The sequence below is a fragment of the Xyrauchen texanus genome, chromosome 3, assembly GCF_025860055.1.
Source record: "Xyrauchen texanus isolate HMW12.3.18 chromosome 3, RBS_HiC_50CHRs, whole genome shotgun sequence".
Lineage (NCBI taxonomy): Eukaryota > Metazoa > Chordata > Actinopteri > Cypriniformes > Catostomidae > Xyrauchen > Xyrauchen texanus.
The window spans coordinates 37965537-37986000 of record NC_068278.1 but is presented as its reverse complement, the minus strand read 5'-3'; the positions used below and the strand labels follow the sequence as shown (position 1 = coordinate 37986000).

Sequence of the window (20464 nt, the reverse complement as noted above, 5' to 3'; positions counted from 1 at the left end):
TTGTACTCTAATGCATCACTATCCATTCATGTTACAACTAAGGATGTCAAATTGTAAAAATGAGGATTATCATGTTCGGACCTCAATTGTATGATTTCTTTTTATTTTTATTATTTGTATTTTTTTGCTACAAGAGGAAAAGCAGAAAAAAATGATTTACTGAAGGAGTAGACATAACACTCAAAAATAGTTCTGATAGTTCTACTCATCTACTCAATCTAATGGAAAAAAAATATTAAAAGTTATAGAAAGCACAACATCCCTATCAAAAAAATAAACAACAAGGAGAATCGGAGTGACCAGAAGCGATAGGGAGAAGGGAAGAACATGATCAGCAAATGACCTAAACCAAGCTTGACATTGTCTCTCCTGCACGTCAGAGTACAATATGTGCACTTCCTGCTAGTCCACTTCTCTGACATATTTGTATTGTTTGTGTCTATTCAATGGATTTAAGATTTGATTTAAGAGCTAATAATGTGAGAGATTAAGCAAATACGTGAGGTCTATATTGTGACAGGATGTTCACATGATCTGTATGTCAAGCATGTGGGATGGGGCAGAGTAAGTGCAGCTTGGATTGAACATGATTGATAACAAAACAGACAGATAATGGAAATGACATTAAAGCATAATGGAAGAGGAAAAGGGCAGGAAGAAACTAAAGGTAAGAAACAGTAGACTGGGGAAAATATAGAGAGAGAGAAAAGAGGCATGACAAGAGCAGGATAGATTGTATGTTAATCAGAATGAGAGGGGAAGGTTATGATATTGCAGTGATGGTAGGAATTTACATTTATGCATTTGGCAGACACTTTTATCCAAAGTGACTTACAGTACACTTATTGCAGGGACAATACCCCCGGAGCAACCTGGAGTTAAGTGTCTTGCTCAAGGACACAATGGTGGTGGCTGTGGGGATCAAACCAGTGACCTTCTGATGAACAGTTATGTGCTTTAGCCCACTACGCCACCACCACCACTCCATTTAGGAATGTAAAACAGCCTTAATTTTATTTGAAGCTGTTCAATACAGCTCCCAACCACTATTGCTGTTCATCACATTATGGATCTCTACACTGAAAAAACACTAAATAACCACTCAAGCACATGTACCCATTCATAGACGTACACTAACACCTTTGTGCTTCTAATGTATACAAAGCTCATACACTTTCAGGAATGGCTACTTTATTAAAGGTGAAGTATGTGATTTTTTTTTTTTTTTTTTTTTTATGTAAAAATACATTCTATTATTCCAGTTTATTATTCATTGACAACTATAAGTAAGCCATTCGTGGATTTACCTCCCACCAAAGTATAAACACTGAGCCTGCCAGGCACTATCAAACCATTCATGTTTATATTTTGAGCGACCTGCTCCGCTCCGCACATCCCTTTCTAGCTCAACTAATAGCTTGAGTTTGGGGCGTGGCTACTTCTAGTAAGCTGTTCAGCCAGGGGAATATAAACATCAATGGCAGATGTGTACAGAGGAAAATAAATTTAGCTTCGTCCACAGATGTTAAAGCCAAGATTGGAAGACTTGCTAAAAGACACAGAGACAGAGATCGGAGTAAAACCATTGTAAACATTGGCGTCTCATTTGCAAGGTGGAGATGCCAAACTTTCCGAGTTGCTTCTTGATAGGTACTGTAAGCTACAGGTAGGTACTGTAAGCTAGTGTATTGCCACACTAGTTAGCTCATTACTTTCAAGCTTCAGAGAAATTCGTAAGATACTCAGGATATATATCTTTACGCTTTCTAGTAGGGCTGCACGATTTGGGGAAAATGTCATATTGCGATATGCAATTGCGATTTCGATATAATAAACAAATGGTAACATGACCATGACAGCGGGGTTGAGAGAGGAGCATCTCAGTGTTAGAGTGCGCATCACCCGGCAGAACTTTAAATCTCTCCCGGTCTCGGCTCCCGCTCAGATTGTGTCTTCCGCGACTGGTTGAAGCGGCTCTGACCACACCGAGAATGACAGTTTTGGAGTTTGTGTTTATTTACATGGTACGCTCCCATATTATATGAACTTTAATTATGGATGAAATAAAGATATATCGCCAAGCTATGATCTGTGTTATTTTTGTCTGCTCGCCGTCCATTTTCACCTGATTTCCACGCTGCACACCGGAAACTGACATGACATGACCACATGTGCCACTCCTTAAACTGAGACTGACTGGTCATCTTTATTAGCAGTGTAGAAAATGGGCAAACAGCTCTCAGAGAGAATGGGCTGTCACGTCCACACATGCACTTATTTATTTAATATAATTGCAGCATTTTGCCGTCATATAATCGCACAGGCTGACATCGTGATTGCGTTTGTGATAAGATTTATCGTGCAGCACTGCTTTCTAGTTACCAGAAGAGCTATCCTTCCTTATATGTTGGATCCCCCCTCACACCAAACTGCCGTTCAATCCGGTGATGTTATCGGATGACATGATTCCTCTGCCACGCTTTCTGTCCGGTTTGTATATGTTATAGTGGTCATGTTTATTACAATGTTAAACAGAGCATTTAGATCACCTCAAAGCAAACACATGTGGACTAAAAGCCACAAAACTCAAATTTTAATATCATGTGGTCTTTAACACAGATAGGAGAAGACATTTTATCTAAATTACTTTGATTGAGGTATGATGGTTGGTGCTAGATTTAACCTGATGGCCTGGAAATGTTGCATGCTGCAATCGTTTGAGTGTACAAAGAGTAGTGCTAAAGCAAATTGCATTCAATTAGAGGCTGATCACTGGATGAAAACACTTTGAGATTGGTCAGGCTACTTAAAGCTGACAAAAAGGTCACAAAGCCTCAAAACTCTACTTTTCCCAAAACCAGAAAGGCTAAAAGCATAGCCTTGATGAGAATGGGCTTTCAACAGCAAAAGGCCATTCCTGCTTTAATTTCTATCAGATAAAAAAAAAGGAAACATTTGATTGCCACAGCATACTTAAGGATTGCTGCAAACCATTTGCATTCATTTATAGTCACTGTCTACCCATTTTAAAAAGAAATATACTTCCAGCAGAACAATGCACCATTTTACAAAAACTTATAATCTCAGTCTGGTTCTACAAGCATGACAGTTCAAATTATTATATTGAGCTGAATGGGAGATCTGCAGCATAAATGTGTGGCCAAAAATCTGAAAGAACCACACGATGATACAGAGTCTCCATGGATCAAAAGTTCATGAAGAATACAAGCTATTCTGGAGGCAAAATGGGGCCTTACTTAGTATTAGGTGTACCTTATAGCAAAGAAGATTCTTCCAGGGTAATGTTATTTTCATCTTTAAAACTGATCCTATATGAATCTTCTTTTCTTTTCTTTTTTGTATTTTCACCCTAACTCCATGTAAAGCCTCTGAAAGCAAAAAAAGTTCTCAGTGAGAAAATGAACACTAAATATAGGATTTCTAATAAAAAAATATTGTGCTTCTATGCACATTAGTGTACATTGTGTTTAGTAGCATGCCGTTTTGTGATCAATTGCTAAGTTTTTAAAGTGGCATATCGGGTGAAACTAGAGATCTTTTGACTCAAACAGGTTTCAGTGTAAAAACTTAATTAGGTTTCTTACCAGATGTAAGAACAAACAGACACTGTGATCAGTGCAATGTCGTTTTGTCACATGAATCAGTCCGTTGAAAGTTTAACCCTTTACTGACCGCACAGATTCTCCTGAACTGTGATCATAAATTATACGTTATGTATAGCGAAGGCAGAATGCAATGTCCACGCATGTGTTTGCGGGGTCACACATGGTTAATGCATGAACTATTCCAGGTTGAGCTGTAACGCACATAATTTTTGTTTCTAAGAAATAAGTATGATTCATTGTAGGGTAACTTAGTTATTACATTTCTAATAATAATATATAAATAAATAAACATTTAAAATGACTATATTCCATGTTCCTAAGTACATCATGACAGAGATCAAATTCCTTCATAAAGGCAGTAGAGTAGATCTGCCCCAGCTCCTGGCCTTTACACTCCACTGACCGCATGAACCATTGAGCACGGGATTAAAGGGCTAACAATTACCACACATTCTATTTTCCTTTAGAGGTAAAATTTATTCTGAAATTAAAACTCTCAATGCGTATTGCCTTGCTCATTTAGTCTTTCTTATTCTTGTCTCCAAATTTGTTTTCAGTTTTTCCCCTATGCCAAAATTCAGCCTTTTCCTGTCTCATTCTTTTAACAATAGTAAATTGTCAGAACCCTTTCATTCAGATACCTGTTTCTGTTAGTCTTTCAAACTCAGTTTATGCAAAAAGAGCATTTTCCAAATTTCCCCAAAAAATTAAAACAAATTATAATAACGTAAACTGTATACATAAACATAAAATGTCTTAAAAGTATTGTATTATGCTTGTGGTTGTATATTTACAGTATGTAATCCCAAACCCCAACTTCAGCATAATTACTCTGATAGCTTCTAACATATATTTGTATGGCATAAATATAGTAGCATTTTCCTCCTGTAACAAACTACATCTGTATATGGATTGCTTACTTGCTGATTCATCTAATCCCCAGTTGCTTAAATTGTAACATTTGAGTCCTTACAGTTCCTGCAGGATCCTAAATAGCAATTATTTTTCAACCTGCTTACCTATGACACGTTCATAAAACATTCATGTTTTCCTCTTCCGAGGAGTGGCTGTCGTCCGAAAGAGGGTGGAGGAGTCGCTGAGGACCAGGCGACGACGTGTCTTGCGAGCAAGTTTTTTCTTTCTCTAGAGAGAAAAGTATTTAGTCTGGCAATTAATCAGTGGGAGAGAGAGATAAAGGGATGCCAGAGACGCCAGTTCACACGAGAGAGAGAGATACCCACGCAGATGCTGTGTGTGTGTGTGTGTGTGTGTGTGTGTGTGTGTGTGTGTGTGTGTGTGTGTGTGTGTGTGTGTGTGTGTGTGTGTGTGTGTTTTTGTTTGTTTTATGTTGTTTCAGTAGTTCAGTTATGTCGTTAAAGTTTACGTTGACTGTTCTGCCGGTTCCTGCCTCCACCTTGTGCACATTTCCCCATTACAGCAGTTTCTTTTAGTTATTTTTATCACAAACTGAAATGTATGATCTCATAACTGATATAATGAATTTATGTCTAAAGTTAAATAAACATTTTTATTTTAATTTAAAGATACAGGGTCATTTGCATTGGTGCTGTTTGGGTTATAAAAATGTGCACACTGTAACTAAATTCCAATTTATTTTACTCAAAATTATATTCCCAAAATTGGAATATCGTGACAGTGTGAGGAAATATTTTATTTATTGTGACTCTTCATGCTTTGATCTGGCAATTGTTTAATTGTTGTGGGATGTGCCTTCACTGTGTTCCTTTCGCTGTATGTGTTTTCAACATTTGCTAGTCCAGAATATTGCAAACATTTTAACAGCATGAGAAATACAGTAAAGAAAAAAGACAATATCACAGGATTACAACATGGCCTGTTCTGACACTTTGCATTCTCTTTGTAAGAATATATTTATGGAACTGTTTTGAACTCAAGGGTGAATTTGAAAAGGTTCACCCTTCACTTATTATGAAACCTCATCTTTTCTGCAGGTGCTAGAAACTGGCAGTCTGTTACATTGTAATTCTCTGGCTATAATGAGCAGAGTGACTGTGATTCAGTGACAAAGCTTGTGTTTCGGAGCATGTCCCTTGTTATATAAGACTCCAAATATTCTCTGAAAAGGGTGAATAACTTAAAAGAAGAGTTGACAATTTACAGTAATTGAAATGTGCACAACAACTGGTTTCCTTTTTACCTCTCTTAGAAAGCCGGTATATAGATCAGTTGATTTAAAACCTCAAGCACTTTTATATGCTTGCTTCTTATAGTCTGTCACTCAGTGTTTGTGACCAAATTTCCATATTCCAAATTTCCTCTGTCTTTACTTGCAGGCAATGAAAGTTGTGTCTAAGAAGAAGCTGATGAAACAGTATGGTTTTCCACGTATGTATGGTATTTAAGAGTAGTCTAATAGTAAACATGAATTTATGCAGATATTCTGGGGCAGCAGATGAACACTTTTTAATTAAAGCAGCTTTCTCCATTCCGATATTTCTTTTAAAAAGAATTTTGTATCTGTCTGAGAAGGTCGCCCTCCTCCCAGAGGTCCTAAAGCAGCCCAAGGAGAGCAGCCCAAGGTGCTTGGTCCTTTGGAGAGAGTTTACCAGGAGATTGCCATTCTGAAAAAACTGGACCACATAAACATTGTTAAACTGGTTGAGGTAAGGATTACACCTTTTAATAGACTTTTTTTCTTTCTTTTTGTAACATTTTACACTGAAGTTGTATATATTTTTTTATTTTTTATGCAAAGGTTAACGTGAACAAACAATGAGCAATACTTTTACCATATTTATTCATCTTGGTTAATGTTAGCCTCTACATAAATTAATGCATTTTCACGTTAAAAGTAGTTTAAGGATGTTTCACCCAAAAATGAAAATGTAATCATTGTTTACTCACCCCTATGTTGCTATAACCCCATATGACATTTTGTTTTCTTAACACAAAGGGAGAAATTGTGAAAAAAAATAATAATAATGTTTTTAAAGAAATTAACTTACTAAACATGTCTGAAGAGATTGTAATCGAAGAATTGATGCATTAGCCCAGCCTTATTTTTTTTTTAAACAAAGTACTCAGAAATCAAACAGAAACACAGAGGAGGCTACATGCAGCCACAGTCACACAGTGTCCTAACCTGACGATAAAAGGTGTATTTTCTATGGAAATCACAGTTTTTATCCTAAACAGCAGTGATGAGCGAAAGTACATTCTATCGATCGCTTGTTTTTTATTTTCAATATTGTGCGGGTAACTTCATCTACTGTGTGAACTGGCACAGGTCCAAAAAAAATAAATAAAAAGGGCTGGGCTGGGCATAGAGATGCATCAATTCTTCAACTACAAACTCTTCAGACATGTTAAGTAAGTTCTGTTCTCTGTGTTGCATTCTGTTTTTGACATTGCTGTGGCTGACCTTTTTTTAGATAAACAAAACAAGTTTTCACTTGAATGCACCGATGTTGCAAAGGAGCTGCGTGAACTGTTGCTCTTGTGCCCTTTAATGAACACGCATAGAAGATCAATGGTCAGTGAACATTTTCACGAAATAATACATTCGATTTTGGTTTGTTTCGCACCAGACATTATTGTATGCTTTCATAACAATTATTATTCTCATGGAATAATTTATCAGACTTCTGAATTATACCTTTGAATTCTTTTGAAGCTTGAAGTGTTGGTCACCATTAAATGCCATTGTATGACATCACTGAGCAGATTTCCCCAAAATTTTTCACTTTGTGTTAAGAAAGATTATGTAATTTAGGGTTATAACAAGTTAGGGTCAAATCAATGACTCAATTTAAATTTTTGGATGAAATTATCCATTTAATGCTTTCGTTAACGTACTGTTCTCAAGATTAATACATGCTGTAAAAATGTTGTCCATTGTTAGCTCATAATCCCTAATGCAAGTTTAGTTTTCATTGGAATAAATGTTTTTTGCACCATATTATCTGCAAGAGTTATTTTCAGAATGGCTTTTCATGATTGGGTCTCGGATGCAGTTATAGGTAAACCTTAGGTTAGAGTGGAAAACACAGTAAAAACATATTGAACAAGGGAACAGAGAGACGCAATTTGAATGGTACTGAACTTGACTGCACAAACCACTCAATAACAAGTTTTCTTACTAATCATGTGTCAAAATATTTTTTGTAGCAAACAGGGAACAAAACAATAGCAAGACTGAAAATCAGCCAGGATTAAATCTGTTGAATAGAGACCCTGAGAATGGGTTGTGTAGAGAAGTGTGATCGATTTCATGATGAAGAAAAGGAAGGTAGAGTGGAGGTATACAGAAGGAGAAAAGAGCCTTTCCTTCTTTCCCCTGTGGTTCCTTCTGAGTGCTCTTCAATCACAGTAGCACCCCCGTATGTCAGCAAAATTAGAACAAGTGAGAGAGGGTGCTAGATTAAAATCCAATTGGAGCATAACGAATGTTTAAAGAATGTAGAAAACGAGACAGAATAACATTCTACTTGCCAGTCATCATCACCTACTGCTGGCCCAAGCACAGGCTTGAGTTAGGAGTGTGTGGCCACGCTGGCAGTGAATGATGAGGTGTACCTAATGCTTATTGAATCTCATCAACACTACCATAAATCCATCATCATGTCTTGTTTGTAGTTAGCTCAATACCAGTGGTTCTCAACTGGTGGGTTGTGACTCAAAAATAGATGGCCGGTCTGTTTTTACAGGGTCGTCGACAGCAGGGAAAATTCTTAAAAGGAAGAAATTTCCTATATATATGGGAACATATACAGGGCATTCAGAAAGTATTCAGACCACTTCATTTTTATTCACATTTTATTATGTTGCAGCCTTACGCTAAAATGCTTTCAATGATTTATCAATCTACACACCATACCCCATAATGACAAAGCAAAAAACAGATTTTTGATAACTTTGCAAATTTATTAAAAAAGAAAAACCTGAAATATCACAGACTGAATGTGTGTGTGTGTGTATATATATATGTATATATATGTGTGCATATGTGCATATTGTTGTTTTTGATGATGTGAAAGGTTTTGTACTGTATACTGCAGAGTTTTATTGAAATGCATCTGTCACTTGGTACGTTTGAGCCAAAAATGTCAGATGCTAACATGGCCAGGTTGTGTGACATGCCCTGATCCTTTTAAAACTATGAACAGAATGAAGCAAGGTAGAGGAAAATACAACCCTGATTATGTTAAATGCGAGTTCATAAGTAAATGTAAACTTCTACTGTTATTTATGCATTTACAAAATTGTCCGTTTTTCTATTCAGTTTATGTAATAATTTTCCATATTGTTGGGCCTGCAAAATTCTTAGCAATACAATATTTAATGTAAATTTTTGAAATATTTGACTTTGAGCATATATTTATTAAACCATTTGGATTTGTTTGGACGCCACTTGATATTAAATCTGGGTCCTGAAGCAAAACTACTGGTTTAACCTATTCATGTGTCTCTCAATGTGTCCTTTAGTAATCATCTTACATGGATACTTTTCTCCTGCACACTTCCTTTTTTTGTATGACACGTTGAATTAAAGCCTCCCTGAAGGATGTCACCGCTAATCCCACTGTTCCTTCTGCACAACTCGACACGAATGTTAAAGTAGTCTTCCCTTTTTCTTGAGAATTAAGATAACTGCAAATTTGTGTACCCACGATATGCTAATAAATAAATTCATTTTTATCATGTTTTGTTCCATAAAGTCATAAGCAAAATGAGGATTCTCTACCTAATTTACTACCTCGTAGTTTTAAATATATTGCAGAGAAGGGTATGTTCCCCACAAAAGACTTCCTTAATTTTTGCTGCTATAGACCCCATTTACGCCTTATATTATTAAGATCCTTTTCTGATGATCCAATTACATGGTCAGCTCTAAATACAGGTCTAAATGGAGACTAAAACATTTTCAGAAAAAGCTTTATTGCCAAGTAAGTTTTTTACGCATACAAGGAATTTGTTTTGGTGTTGTAGGCGCATGTCACACAATCTCTAAATATATGAAAAAAGAATTAAAATATAAGTAATATAAATATAAATATGTCCACACAGTATCAATTAAAAGTAAGAATAAAATAAAAGAGAGCAGAGTAGTACAGTGGAATGTAGAGCCAGAGGTGGAGTGTGGAGAGTGATTGGATCACAAAAAACACATATGAATGTGGTCAAAAATGTATGTGACCACATCGCATTTGGGGTGTAGATGCATTTGTTATTAATGTTTATATCCCATATGCTTTGTTTTCAGAGCTTCCTAGACAATTTCAGAGATAGTATCATGTAGCTGGTAGGGTTTCTAACAAGTTTCTATTCCAGGTGCTGGACGATCCGGCAGAGGACAACCTTCACATGGGTATGTTCTTTTTGTTGTCCATATGCATTAAGGGTTACTGTTTTTTAAGTTAACACTTGTTCAGTTGCTATTGTTTCATATCAGTGAATTAAGATTGTTATTCTAAAACACTCATTGGACCCATTGTCCCAGTCCCAGCATTCAAACCAGTTCCCTTTCTATTTCGGTCACTTACATCATGTCGCTGATTCTTACGGGAAAAACTCCTTTTCTCAGATTTCTGAACTCCTATTGGATCACGCCAATTCAGATGCAACTGAATTGAGCCAATGGCATTCGCGTCTGCTCAGCCAATGACATTGAGCACATGACACTCATCTCTCTATATACAGTCAGAATTTATATCCTTCACTCCTGGATTTCACTGTCGAATCACACTTGGATGGCGCTGATAAGTGCAGATGTGTGAAACCTGTTCCCACATCTGACAGCCACAAGAGCTGTGTGTTATGTCTGGGCCACACCCAAGCAGAAGCAGCGCTGGTTGAGGCTAAATGCCCAACGCTTCTGCCCTCGTGCAGTTTGGCAGCGGTGAACATGGAGAAGAGGAGAATGATGATGCCGTATCTATCATGGCTTCAGACACTGTCACCTCATCCTTGTCAATGGTGGATGCTGCTTCTCCACCCTAAGAGGCAGAGACCATTCTTCAATGGCGGATGTAGAGCTTGTTTGCATTCTCACTAAGGCTATAGACAAGCTGGGGCTCAAATGGTCACCTCCGTTAGAGCCAACTCATTCTTGGCTGGACGAATGTTTTTTGTCGGGCTGCCAAACTAAGAACGCCCTGCATAGACCTGGCCCATTTTTCCCCGAGGTCCATGTGGAACTCTCCAAATTGTGGAGTTCACCATATTCTGTGAGGCTGCACCTCTCCAATACAGCAGCTTTCACATCCGTCGACCACAGAGACCAAATGGGATATGGCTTGCTTCCCCCTCTGTTGAAAAGGCAGTAGCAGCCACTTATGTCCCTTGACTCAAACTGGCCTGAGATCCCGCCCACTGTTCCCATCTAAGCCATGCCGGCATACTTCGACACTAGCGGGAACCATCTATAATAGAGCTGGGCAAGCTGGTGCCACCTTGCACACAATGACAGAATGCTAAAATTCGTTAAAAAAAATTTATGAATCCGGTCCCGGCTCAACCATGTTAAAAAGAACTTTGCGCCTTGGCGCTAAAAGCAATAAAGGCCACTGCCAGAGCGATCGGATGATCCATGGGAAATCCTAGACATCACCTTTGGATGATGCTGACCGACATATGCGATGGGACACGCCAGTATCCCCCGCTGGTCTCATCGGCAACATAGTAGAAGCCCTTTCGGGGCGCTTCCAGACAGCCCAAAAACAGCAGCAGGCTATGAAGAACCTAAACAAGGCAGTACCGCCGCTCAGGCAAGCTGTTCACGCTCCGCTTCAGCACAGCGCCCCCAAAACAGCAGCATTCTACTCCCCAGGCCCCTCAGGGTCCATCTGAGCCTTGGCCGAAGTAGGTAGGGGGGTGCCAGTAGGTAGACACTGTTTCGTGGTCAGCTTTCTGAGGCGTGAGGTGATTGAATCCTCCCTGCCCAGCTACAATCCCTACATGGGACCTGGACTAAAGCCCCCTTTGAACCCATCAAGACTAATGATCTACTTTCTCTTTTCTTATAAAATAGCGCTCTTACTCCTGGTGTCTGTTAAGAGGTTGAGTGATCTCCAGGCATTCTCAATCCACAGGTCCTGGTTGGAATTCGGTCCGAGTGAATCTAGAGCCATACTGAGACCGAAAAAAGGTTATGTTCCCAAAGTGCTCTCTACCCCCTTTAAGGCACAGGTAGTCGCTTGACAAGCCTTTTACCCCCCTCCCTTCCAGTCGGAAGAGCAACCCTCCCTCCTTCAAACCTATGAGTCCCACACTAGCCAATTCAGACAAGCGGACTAGCTTTTTTTCTGTTTCGGAGATTGCTCGAAAGGCATGCCAGTCTCAAAGCAGAGACTGTCACATTGGATTGTCGATGCTGTAACACTGGTGTACAAATCTCAGGGAACCCAATGCCCTATTGACATTAAGGCGCACTCAACAAGATGTATGGCCGCCTCTTGGGCATGGGAAAATTGTGTTTTCATACAAGAAATCAGCCTGGCGGCGGGTTGGGCTTCGCCCAGCACATTTGCACAATTTTACAACCTTGACGCTGCATTCGGTGGCTTCACAGATATTGTCTGTGCAGCAACATTAATTCATTCTGTTCTAAGGTCAGCTTCAAGAACTCGATGAATTCACTTCGCTCTCGGATCGCACGCATCTGTGCTCTCCTAGGTCCGCTTAGTGTTTTCTTTTCAACAATGCAAATACTTGGCCCTTCATGTTAAGTGCCGTCATACTTTGTTTATACTGCCTAATTACACTACTTACACTATCTCTTACGTCTCGGCTGTGCTTTAGACATTCAAATGTAAAAGGTGCCACACTGGGGCCATACTGCTTGAATATATATATACTGTGTACCCCACACAAATACATTAATATACTTGTGTCTCGGTCATGCCTTAGACATTCATTCTCTAGTTAACCCTCTGGGGTCTGAGGGTGTTTTTGGCCCTGGAGGAGATGACATTTGTGCTTTTTTCAGTTGCTTAAAAATCCATTAATGGCTAAAGTCTGATAACACTGTATTCAGCACAAACTGGGCTAAAATAATATGTGAGCAACATGTGTGTACATGTTTGTATTTTTGAGAAAATAACGTTTATGCATGCTTTTTTAAAAACAAAATTTTTAAGTTATTGAAATAAGGCCATATTACACATACTAAACATTTGTCCACAAACCTTTTGAGAATGGGATCTTGTAGCCTAAAGGTTTTGATACAAAATTATGTGAAAACCATCCTGATCACTCATTCATACAAAACAATCTAGTAATTGAAATTTTGTAAGACACTTTTAGTGTTAGAAAGGTAATATGCGAGGAGGTGTGAACTATAATGAATATTGATTGTAATTCACACGTGAGGAGACAAAAGACCCCTCCCCTGGGCCTATCAATGAGGAATGTGACAGAAAGAGAATGAATGTGAGGAGATTTAATGATCAAAATCAAGTTTTAAGTGAAAAGAAGTAATCTGACTATACATTTTCTTTACATAAATACTTTACTTAATTTTAGACCTACATTACCGTTTAAAAGAAGTCTCTTCTGCTCACAAAGGCTGCATTTATTTTATCCAAAATATAGTAAAAAGAGTGTGCAGCAGTTTCCACCAAGGAAAACACGGCAACAGCATTTGGCTTCAAAGGTCAGATTCTTTAATTTACACTCTTCACACTCTAACATGTATGATTTCTAGCACTTCTACTCGTAGCCTTGGTGTCGGGCTCTCCCTCTCGAGGCTTTTATATGCCGCTCTCCTCATGCTACTGCAATTAGACACAGGTGTTAGACATAATTTAGCTCAGGTGTAAGCGCCCTTACCGCTTTTCTCTCCCGGACGGGCGCTTGACCACGCCCCCGCTGTCACAGAGTGATATTTTGAACTATTTTTACAATTTAAAAGAACAGTTTTCTATTTGAATATATTGTAAAATGCAATTTGTGATCAAAGCTGAATTTTCAGCATCATTACTGCAGGCTTCGGTGTCACATGATCCTTCAGAAATCATTATAAGATTTCTAATATGGGCATATTTAAAGTGCATTTTACTCATTTAACCTGAACACATATTTGCAAGCACAAGCTTTGTTGAAGATAATGAGGCAGCATAAACACTAGTTAAAATATAATCTAAACATTCCTATTATTTTTATATCATATTTAGGGCTCTCGATTTAACACGTTAATTCAGTGCGATTATTTTGACAAGAAATAACGTGTTAAAATAATTAACGCAATCAATCGCACTGCCGGACCATAATAGGAAAGATTCCTGAGAAATGCAAGCTTGTAGTACCACCTGTTTACTCCAGAGGGCAAGTGAAATTTCAGCTGTATGAGCAACGCGCAGTTTATACAGTGAAGAAAACAACATTCAGCAGACACACAACACAAACATGCGTTACGTTCTTGCGTTCAAAACACTTGAAGGAGCGCAAATGCGAACTAAGGGATCTCAAGATGTGTTTAAAGATTGAGTATTAAACTATATTTAACTTGACACAGTGACCTAAACATTTTTCTCACTTGTGTATCGTGCAATCTTTCAAACGTGCAGAAAAGTGAATGACTTTGTTTTTAAGGCACAGTCGGGGTTGTTTACATTTGCATTGATCGCCTTCAGCACATTACCGTATGAATAGTGTGATCATATTAGATATAATTAGCTGAGCCAGTAAAAATTGTACATCACTTAGTTTCATACAGATTATGTTGCAGGAGAATATTTGTTTTAAATTTGAAGTATTTTATTTAAAAGTTGACATTTTAAGCTTTCTTTAGACATATATTTCATGTTTGTGTGATAAGTATTCGCGGAGTTTCAGTTCATTTTTGTGACGTGTTTCAGATACTGCTTACAGCTCACCCATTTATTTTCTTTATTTTACAAAAGGTTTTGTTGTTATTGTGAGTGTAAACAAATAAAAGTAGACCCTTTATAGACTAATGATGTCTTCCACTTATCTATATGCCCCAAATGGCGTACAATTTTATGTAGTTTCCGCTGTAATGCCGATTACAGCGGAAAGTAGTACCGCGCCGGTGCGTCCGTCGACCCCAGAGGTTTAAAAGATAAAAGATCCCTTTGTGAAACTCTGCTGTTTCACTAGTGGACTGTGCACCTGGCTGTGCTCCACTAGGTCCGCTTGGAGCCCTCTTAAAGGCAAAGAATACCGCTTCTGAGCGATGCAGATGTGCTTGTTACCAGGCCCCCTCAAAAATGTCAGGGCGAGGTTGATTTCTTATATGCTTCCTATAAGCTATGCTTTGTATCTGTACGACACAATCTCATGTCCTGCCCCATCTATACACTCGGGGTAGTTACAACAATATTCACTCTTGAGTGTTAAGTGTTACATGTCCATTGTCCAGTACCGTGGTGTGATCGTACATGTTCCCATAAGTATCATCGACGTGATGTAAGTGACCGAAATCGAAAGGGAACGTCACTCACAGGCAGCTCAGCTGCTGAATTCATATGATAAATTCTGACAGATGTGAATGCCATTAACCAGGCACATTGCAACAAGTTTTCTCAGAAAGCAATTTGTCTGTCCACAATGAACACTAAACTGCAGTGCGATGTAATGCAGTCACAGCCAGTCAGAACATAACTGATGTTTAATCTACAATTATGAGGAGTGGGATTTTGGAACAATGAGATTTCACAATGGACGGGGGCTAACCAGTGTGACAACACAGAAATAGAACACACAAAATGTCCTGTTGCTCTTTGCAGTTGAGGCTGGTTTGGACAGGTGCGTTCATACTGACAGTGATTTAATAGCTGGAATTCACCATTATGCTGTATTGTTGGTTGTTAATAGGCATCCAACTGTGTCATGAGGTGGATCACATGAGTCTACTGGTTGTCGCCACATCACATTGCTACCATTTCCATAAACTCACCAACCTTTTCTTTTTTACTTTATATCACCAAATTTCATTTAAGATTAATGAATTCCTGTCGCTTTGTCACTGAAAAGCGCTGTCAGTGTGAACCCCACTTAAATGTGCAATTACAAACTTTACATTATAATGAAAAGCAGACTGTGGCATATTTCACATAGATCATACAGAGCAGTCCATCATCCTAATGTGTATTATGAACTAGTCATATGTAAGACTCTGTGACACATTTAGTTGCCTGGTCTGACTCATAGCAATGAATATAAAGTGTTTGTCGCTGTAGGCTGATGGAGTGGTACACAAACATGGATGAATTCACGCCACTGAGCAATGGTGCGAATAAAAGCAGACATTGTGCTTATGTTTGAAAGGCGTTTGATTTGACTAAGCGTGGGTCATGTGAGACTAAGTCATATTAGGACTGTAAAGATCAGCAAATACTATAGGGTTAGTTCACTCAATACTGAAAATGTATTTGCTCACACTCATGTGGTTCCAAACCTGTATGACTTTTTCTTTAGTGGAACACAAAAGGGGATTTTGCGTATAATTTTAGATTCAGTCACCATTAACTTTCATTGTATGGGAAATAACAGCATCAGCTTTCTTCAAAATTTCTCCTCTTGCGTCCCACAGAAAGTAATGTCATACGAGTTTGAAGTGACATGAGGGTTAGTGAATGAGTTATGATTTTTGGGTGAACTATCCCTTTAAGCCATTATGTATTTGTCAATAACAGAATATACATTTTGGTCTAATGATTTTCTTTCTAAATGTACCATTTTAATCTCTCTCTGTTATTGATATTCTCCCTGCAGCATTTGAGCTGATGCAGAAGGGGTGAGTACTCTTGGTGTCCACTTAGATCTCTCTTTTACATAATTGATGTTTCACTTTGCTGTCTACTATCTTTACTAATTTAAAGGGCAGGAGTGGCCCAGTTTAATATATTACCTTATTCTAATTATAAGAAAAAAATTTTCTTTGGTTGAATGCAAGCTTTTACGTTTACCAACTCGCCTTGTTTGGGAGAAAAAGGTATTATTCAGTTTATGATTTTTTTGTGAGCTGCTGCTTTGAAAATGGCTGTTCAGACTACGTGTTCTTGCATTTAAAAAAGCTAAACACAGCGCAATGAAAGGAATAGCATGCAGGTGTCACGAAATGCATTTTTTAACAGTTGAAGTTCTTTAACGTGGCACTGCATCTTAAATATGCGGAAAAGAAAACAATGCGAGAAATGCAGCGACACCAGAGACATTCGTCTCACTGATGTAAGTGACATGACCAATTTAAATCTAAGCATCTACTAAAGAAAGCATTTGTTGCAACTTGGGCATCTGCCAAAAACTTTTTCCCAGTGGAAAATTTGTAATCAACAGTTTTTTATCCCTAATTCTCTATGTGATGTCACATATGTGGAATACTCCTCTAATATAGTCACCAAAATTTAAATTTCAGGAACAAAATGTGATTCTCAAAGATCAGCGCTGATATCATAAATATGCATGGAAAAACAGCTAAACAATTTTACTGTCATAGGTACAAGAGTAGTGCCTGGTGAGTAGTGAGGGCATTTTATGCAGTAGCGCACCTTCCCCAGGAGGAACCTTCGACATAAGGAAAACAAGCATAATGCGGTGGTACACTGACAAGTAGACCAGAGAATATCTCAGCTCTTAAAGTGCATACAATACAAGTGAATGGTGGACAAATCTTAGAAGCACAAAAATGCAGCATATAAGTAATCCACATGACTCCAGTGGATAAATCCATGATTTCAGAAGAGATATGATTGGACTGGGTGAGAAACAGGTCAATATTCCTTTTTTCCTATAAATTCTCCTCCCTGCCCAGTAGGTGGTGATATGCACAAAGAATGTGAATTACCAAAAATAAAAGAAGTAGTTTGTGAAAATGGAGATTTATAGTAAAAAAGGACTTAAATATTGAATAATAATAATAATAAAACATGTATCACCTGTGAATTGTTGTCTCTGAATTCACCTGACATTGGCAGGTGTGGCTAAAAGTAAATTTTGGACCTTGTGTCCCAGGTTTAAAACTGACTCTATGCTAAGGGGACATTTTGGACACTTTATTGTATTGTATTGCTTGTGGACATCTCCTAGGCTGAATTTTGGAAGTTATCGCTCTGCCTATAAGTTTATTCTCTATTTCTCCATTCATTAATCATTGTTCTCTATTACTGCATATCTATAATACCTTATTAATACATTATCAGTTAACTTACAATAAAGTTACAGTTCTGTGTATCCATTGGTCACCAGGCCTGTGATGGAGGTCCCCACCGATAGTCCCTTCAATGAGGACCAGGCACGCCACTACTTCAGAGATATTGTTCTGGGCATCGAGTACTGTGAGTCACTTCCTTCATTTTGAAAGCTGTGTTCAAGTTGTTTGGCTGACCTCACTGGGATTAAATTTTAGTTCAGACAGTACACAGTTTTGCAAGTTAGAATTTCAAACTCCTACAGCTGATGTTAGTGATAGTTAGTGATATTAATCATTATTACTTATTTTAAAATAAAGACCCAATAGAGCTCTGTCTTTAAGAACATCCCTGTGTTTGTTGTTCTAACACATTAGACTAATGTTCTGTTTGACTAATGAAGTGAGCGAATGTCGCAGTGTGGTTTTATGCATTTGCTATTTCTAAAGGATGTCTGATCTTCCGTCAGAAGAAACATGTTATGAGACAAGTTCTTTTATGATTACATAGTCAAGTCATATATATATAATAAAGTTTAATCACAATAAAAATAGAAAGCAGATGCACGTGGAATCACGATAAGAGAATAATGTGGGGAAAACCTGATGTGCTCCGGAAAAATGGCAGATATTAAAGACTACATTTACATTTATGCATTTGGCAGACGCTTTTATCAAAAGCGACTTACAGAGCCCTTATTAAAGGGACAATCTCCCCGGAGCAACTTGGAGTTAAGAGTCTTGCTCAAGGACACAATGGTGGTGGCTGTGGGAATCGAACCAACAACCCTCTGCTTAACAGTTTAGTGCTTTAGCCCACTACGCCACCACCACCACACCACTCAGATTAAATGCTGAAAACAGATAGATAACCAATACTAAAATGCTAGCAGGCACAGACTTAAGCTAGGCACCAGCAGCAACAGGAAGTGACATCAGCAACTTGATCGCAATGGTTAAATAATGTTGTGACGAGGAGGAGGGCGTGGCCGGGCCATGTTGGAGCTGTTACAAAGATGGTCTCTTATTATAGCTGAATAATGCAGAATCAGCTAAATTGAGTTTATTGCAGAGTGTGTGTTCTGCGCTCTCATCGATTGAAAACTCTGCATTCGTCAATTAATTTCAATCAAACCAACCAAGCAACACTCGCTTTGGTAACCGTCTGGATGGCAAAAGACCATTTGCATGATTATCCACAAATAAATCTGTGTTCACAACGGACTCCTTTCACTGTGTTGGTAATTTGTGGTTTGTATGTTTAAAAATGGGGCATGGAGCTCTGTCTAACTCACTCGAAGCCAGAGCTAAGAATAAGAGAAGATTTGAGTAATCTATAAACAGTATGAAAAAAGCATGCATTCATATTCTGTTTAGTGTTAAATGGAATTTGTGATTGGTCGTTATGTAACTCTCACCTGCAATAGTGCTCACACAGTCCAATTATGTTGAAGGAATTCATATGGTGAGTGGCAAATTCACTTCGAAACAGTCACACTACTTTTGCATGCAGTATTTTAGTGCAAAAACCTTCGTTAACCACCTGCAATCTATGATAACCAGGCATTAAATGCTCTTGAATAGCGCTGTGTCCTGAATTTAAATTAAATTGTCATAGTTTTCTTTGTAAGAATAAACTCAATGTAAAGGTGCAATTAAAGTTGCCCTATTAAAGCTCAGTGAGCTCGCATAACGTAGGCATAATGCAGAATTTCTTTAAAAAGAGAGCTCCTTCTAACTCACTCGAAGCCAAAACCAAAGATCAGAGATGATTTAAGTAATCTGCTTTTAATATGCAGGACTAGAGTAATCAGAGCCTGCATCCACATTTATATTACATTTATTCTTTTGGCAGACACTTTTAAGTAGAGATTTACAAAAGAGGAATAATACATCAAGGAGACTGCATTAGAAAGCATCAGAAGAGTAGTATCCAAGACAGATTAGAGTGCAACAAGAATATATATATATATAGATAGATATAGATATAGCTATAGCTATATACAAAAAATTAATGAGTAAATGGTTAAGTGATCATGGAAAAGATGTGTTTTTAGACTTTATTTTTAAGTCAGAGAGTTAGTCTGCTTCACGGATGGAGTTGGGAAGGTCATTCCACCAATGTGGTACAGTGAAATCCAATGTCCGGGAAAGTGTTTTGGTGCCTCTTTGTGTTAGTACAAGGCGCCGCTCATTAGCTGACCTTAGGCTTTTGGTGGGAACGAAGTTCGGCAGAAATTATTTTAGGTATGCTGGGGCAGACCCAGTGACTGTTCTGTATGCCAGCATCAGAGCCTTGAATTTTACCGGCAGCCAGTGAAGAGAGACAAGGAGTGGTTTAACATGCACTCTCTTTGGTTCATTAAATGCATTCTGGATCATTTGCAGGGGCCTAATTGTGCATGCAGGGAGTCCTGCAATGAATGCGTTACTGTAGCCCAGTCTAGTTATGACACGTTACTGAACAAGAAGTTGTGTGGCATGATGAGAGAGGAAGAGTCTTATTTTACTGATATTGTAGAGTGTAAATCTACATGGTCGTGCTACTTTTGAGATTTGTTCTGTGAAATTGAGTTAGTTATCGATGGTTACCCCTTGATTTCTGACAGTTTTGGAAGGCATTACTGTAGTTGAACCCAGCTGTACGGTGATGTTGTGTTCAACAGCAGGGTTGGCTGGATAGACGAGGAGCACAGTCTTTTCTGTG

The 20464-nt window shown here is 38.3% G+C and overlaps 1 protein-coding gene across 1 annotated transcript in view; it reads left to right on the top strand.

The window, feature by feature from the left end:
• Window positions 1-20464, top strand: part of LOC127627240 (calcium/calmodulin-dependent protein kinase kinase 1-like) — a 70047-nt gene that overhangs the window by 14713 nt on the left and 34870 nt on the right. Inside the window, exons 4-8 of the mRNA XM_052103584.1 lie at window positions 5942-5993; window positions 6138-6271; window positions 9939-9975; window positions 16344-16365; window positions 17817-17905. Of these exons, the coding sequence (XP_051959544.1) occupies window positions 5942-5993; window positions 6138-6271; window positions 9939-9975; window positions 16344-16365; window positions 17817-17905 (334 nt within the window). The remainder of the gene's footprint in view (window positions 1-5941; window positions 5994-6137; window positions 6272-9938; window positions 9976-16343; window positions 16366-17816; window positions 17906-20464) is intronic.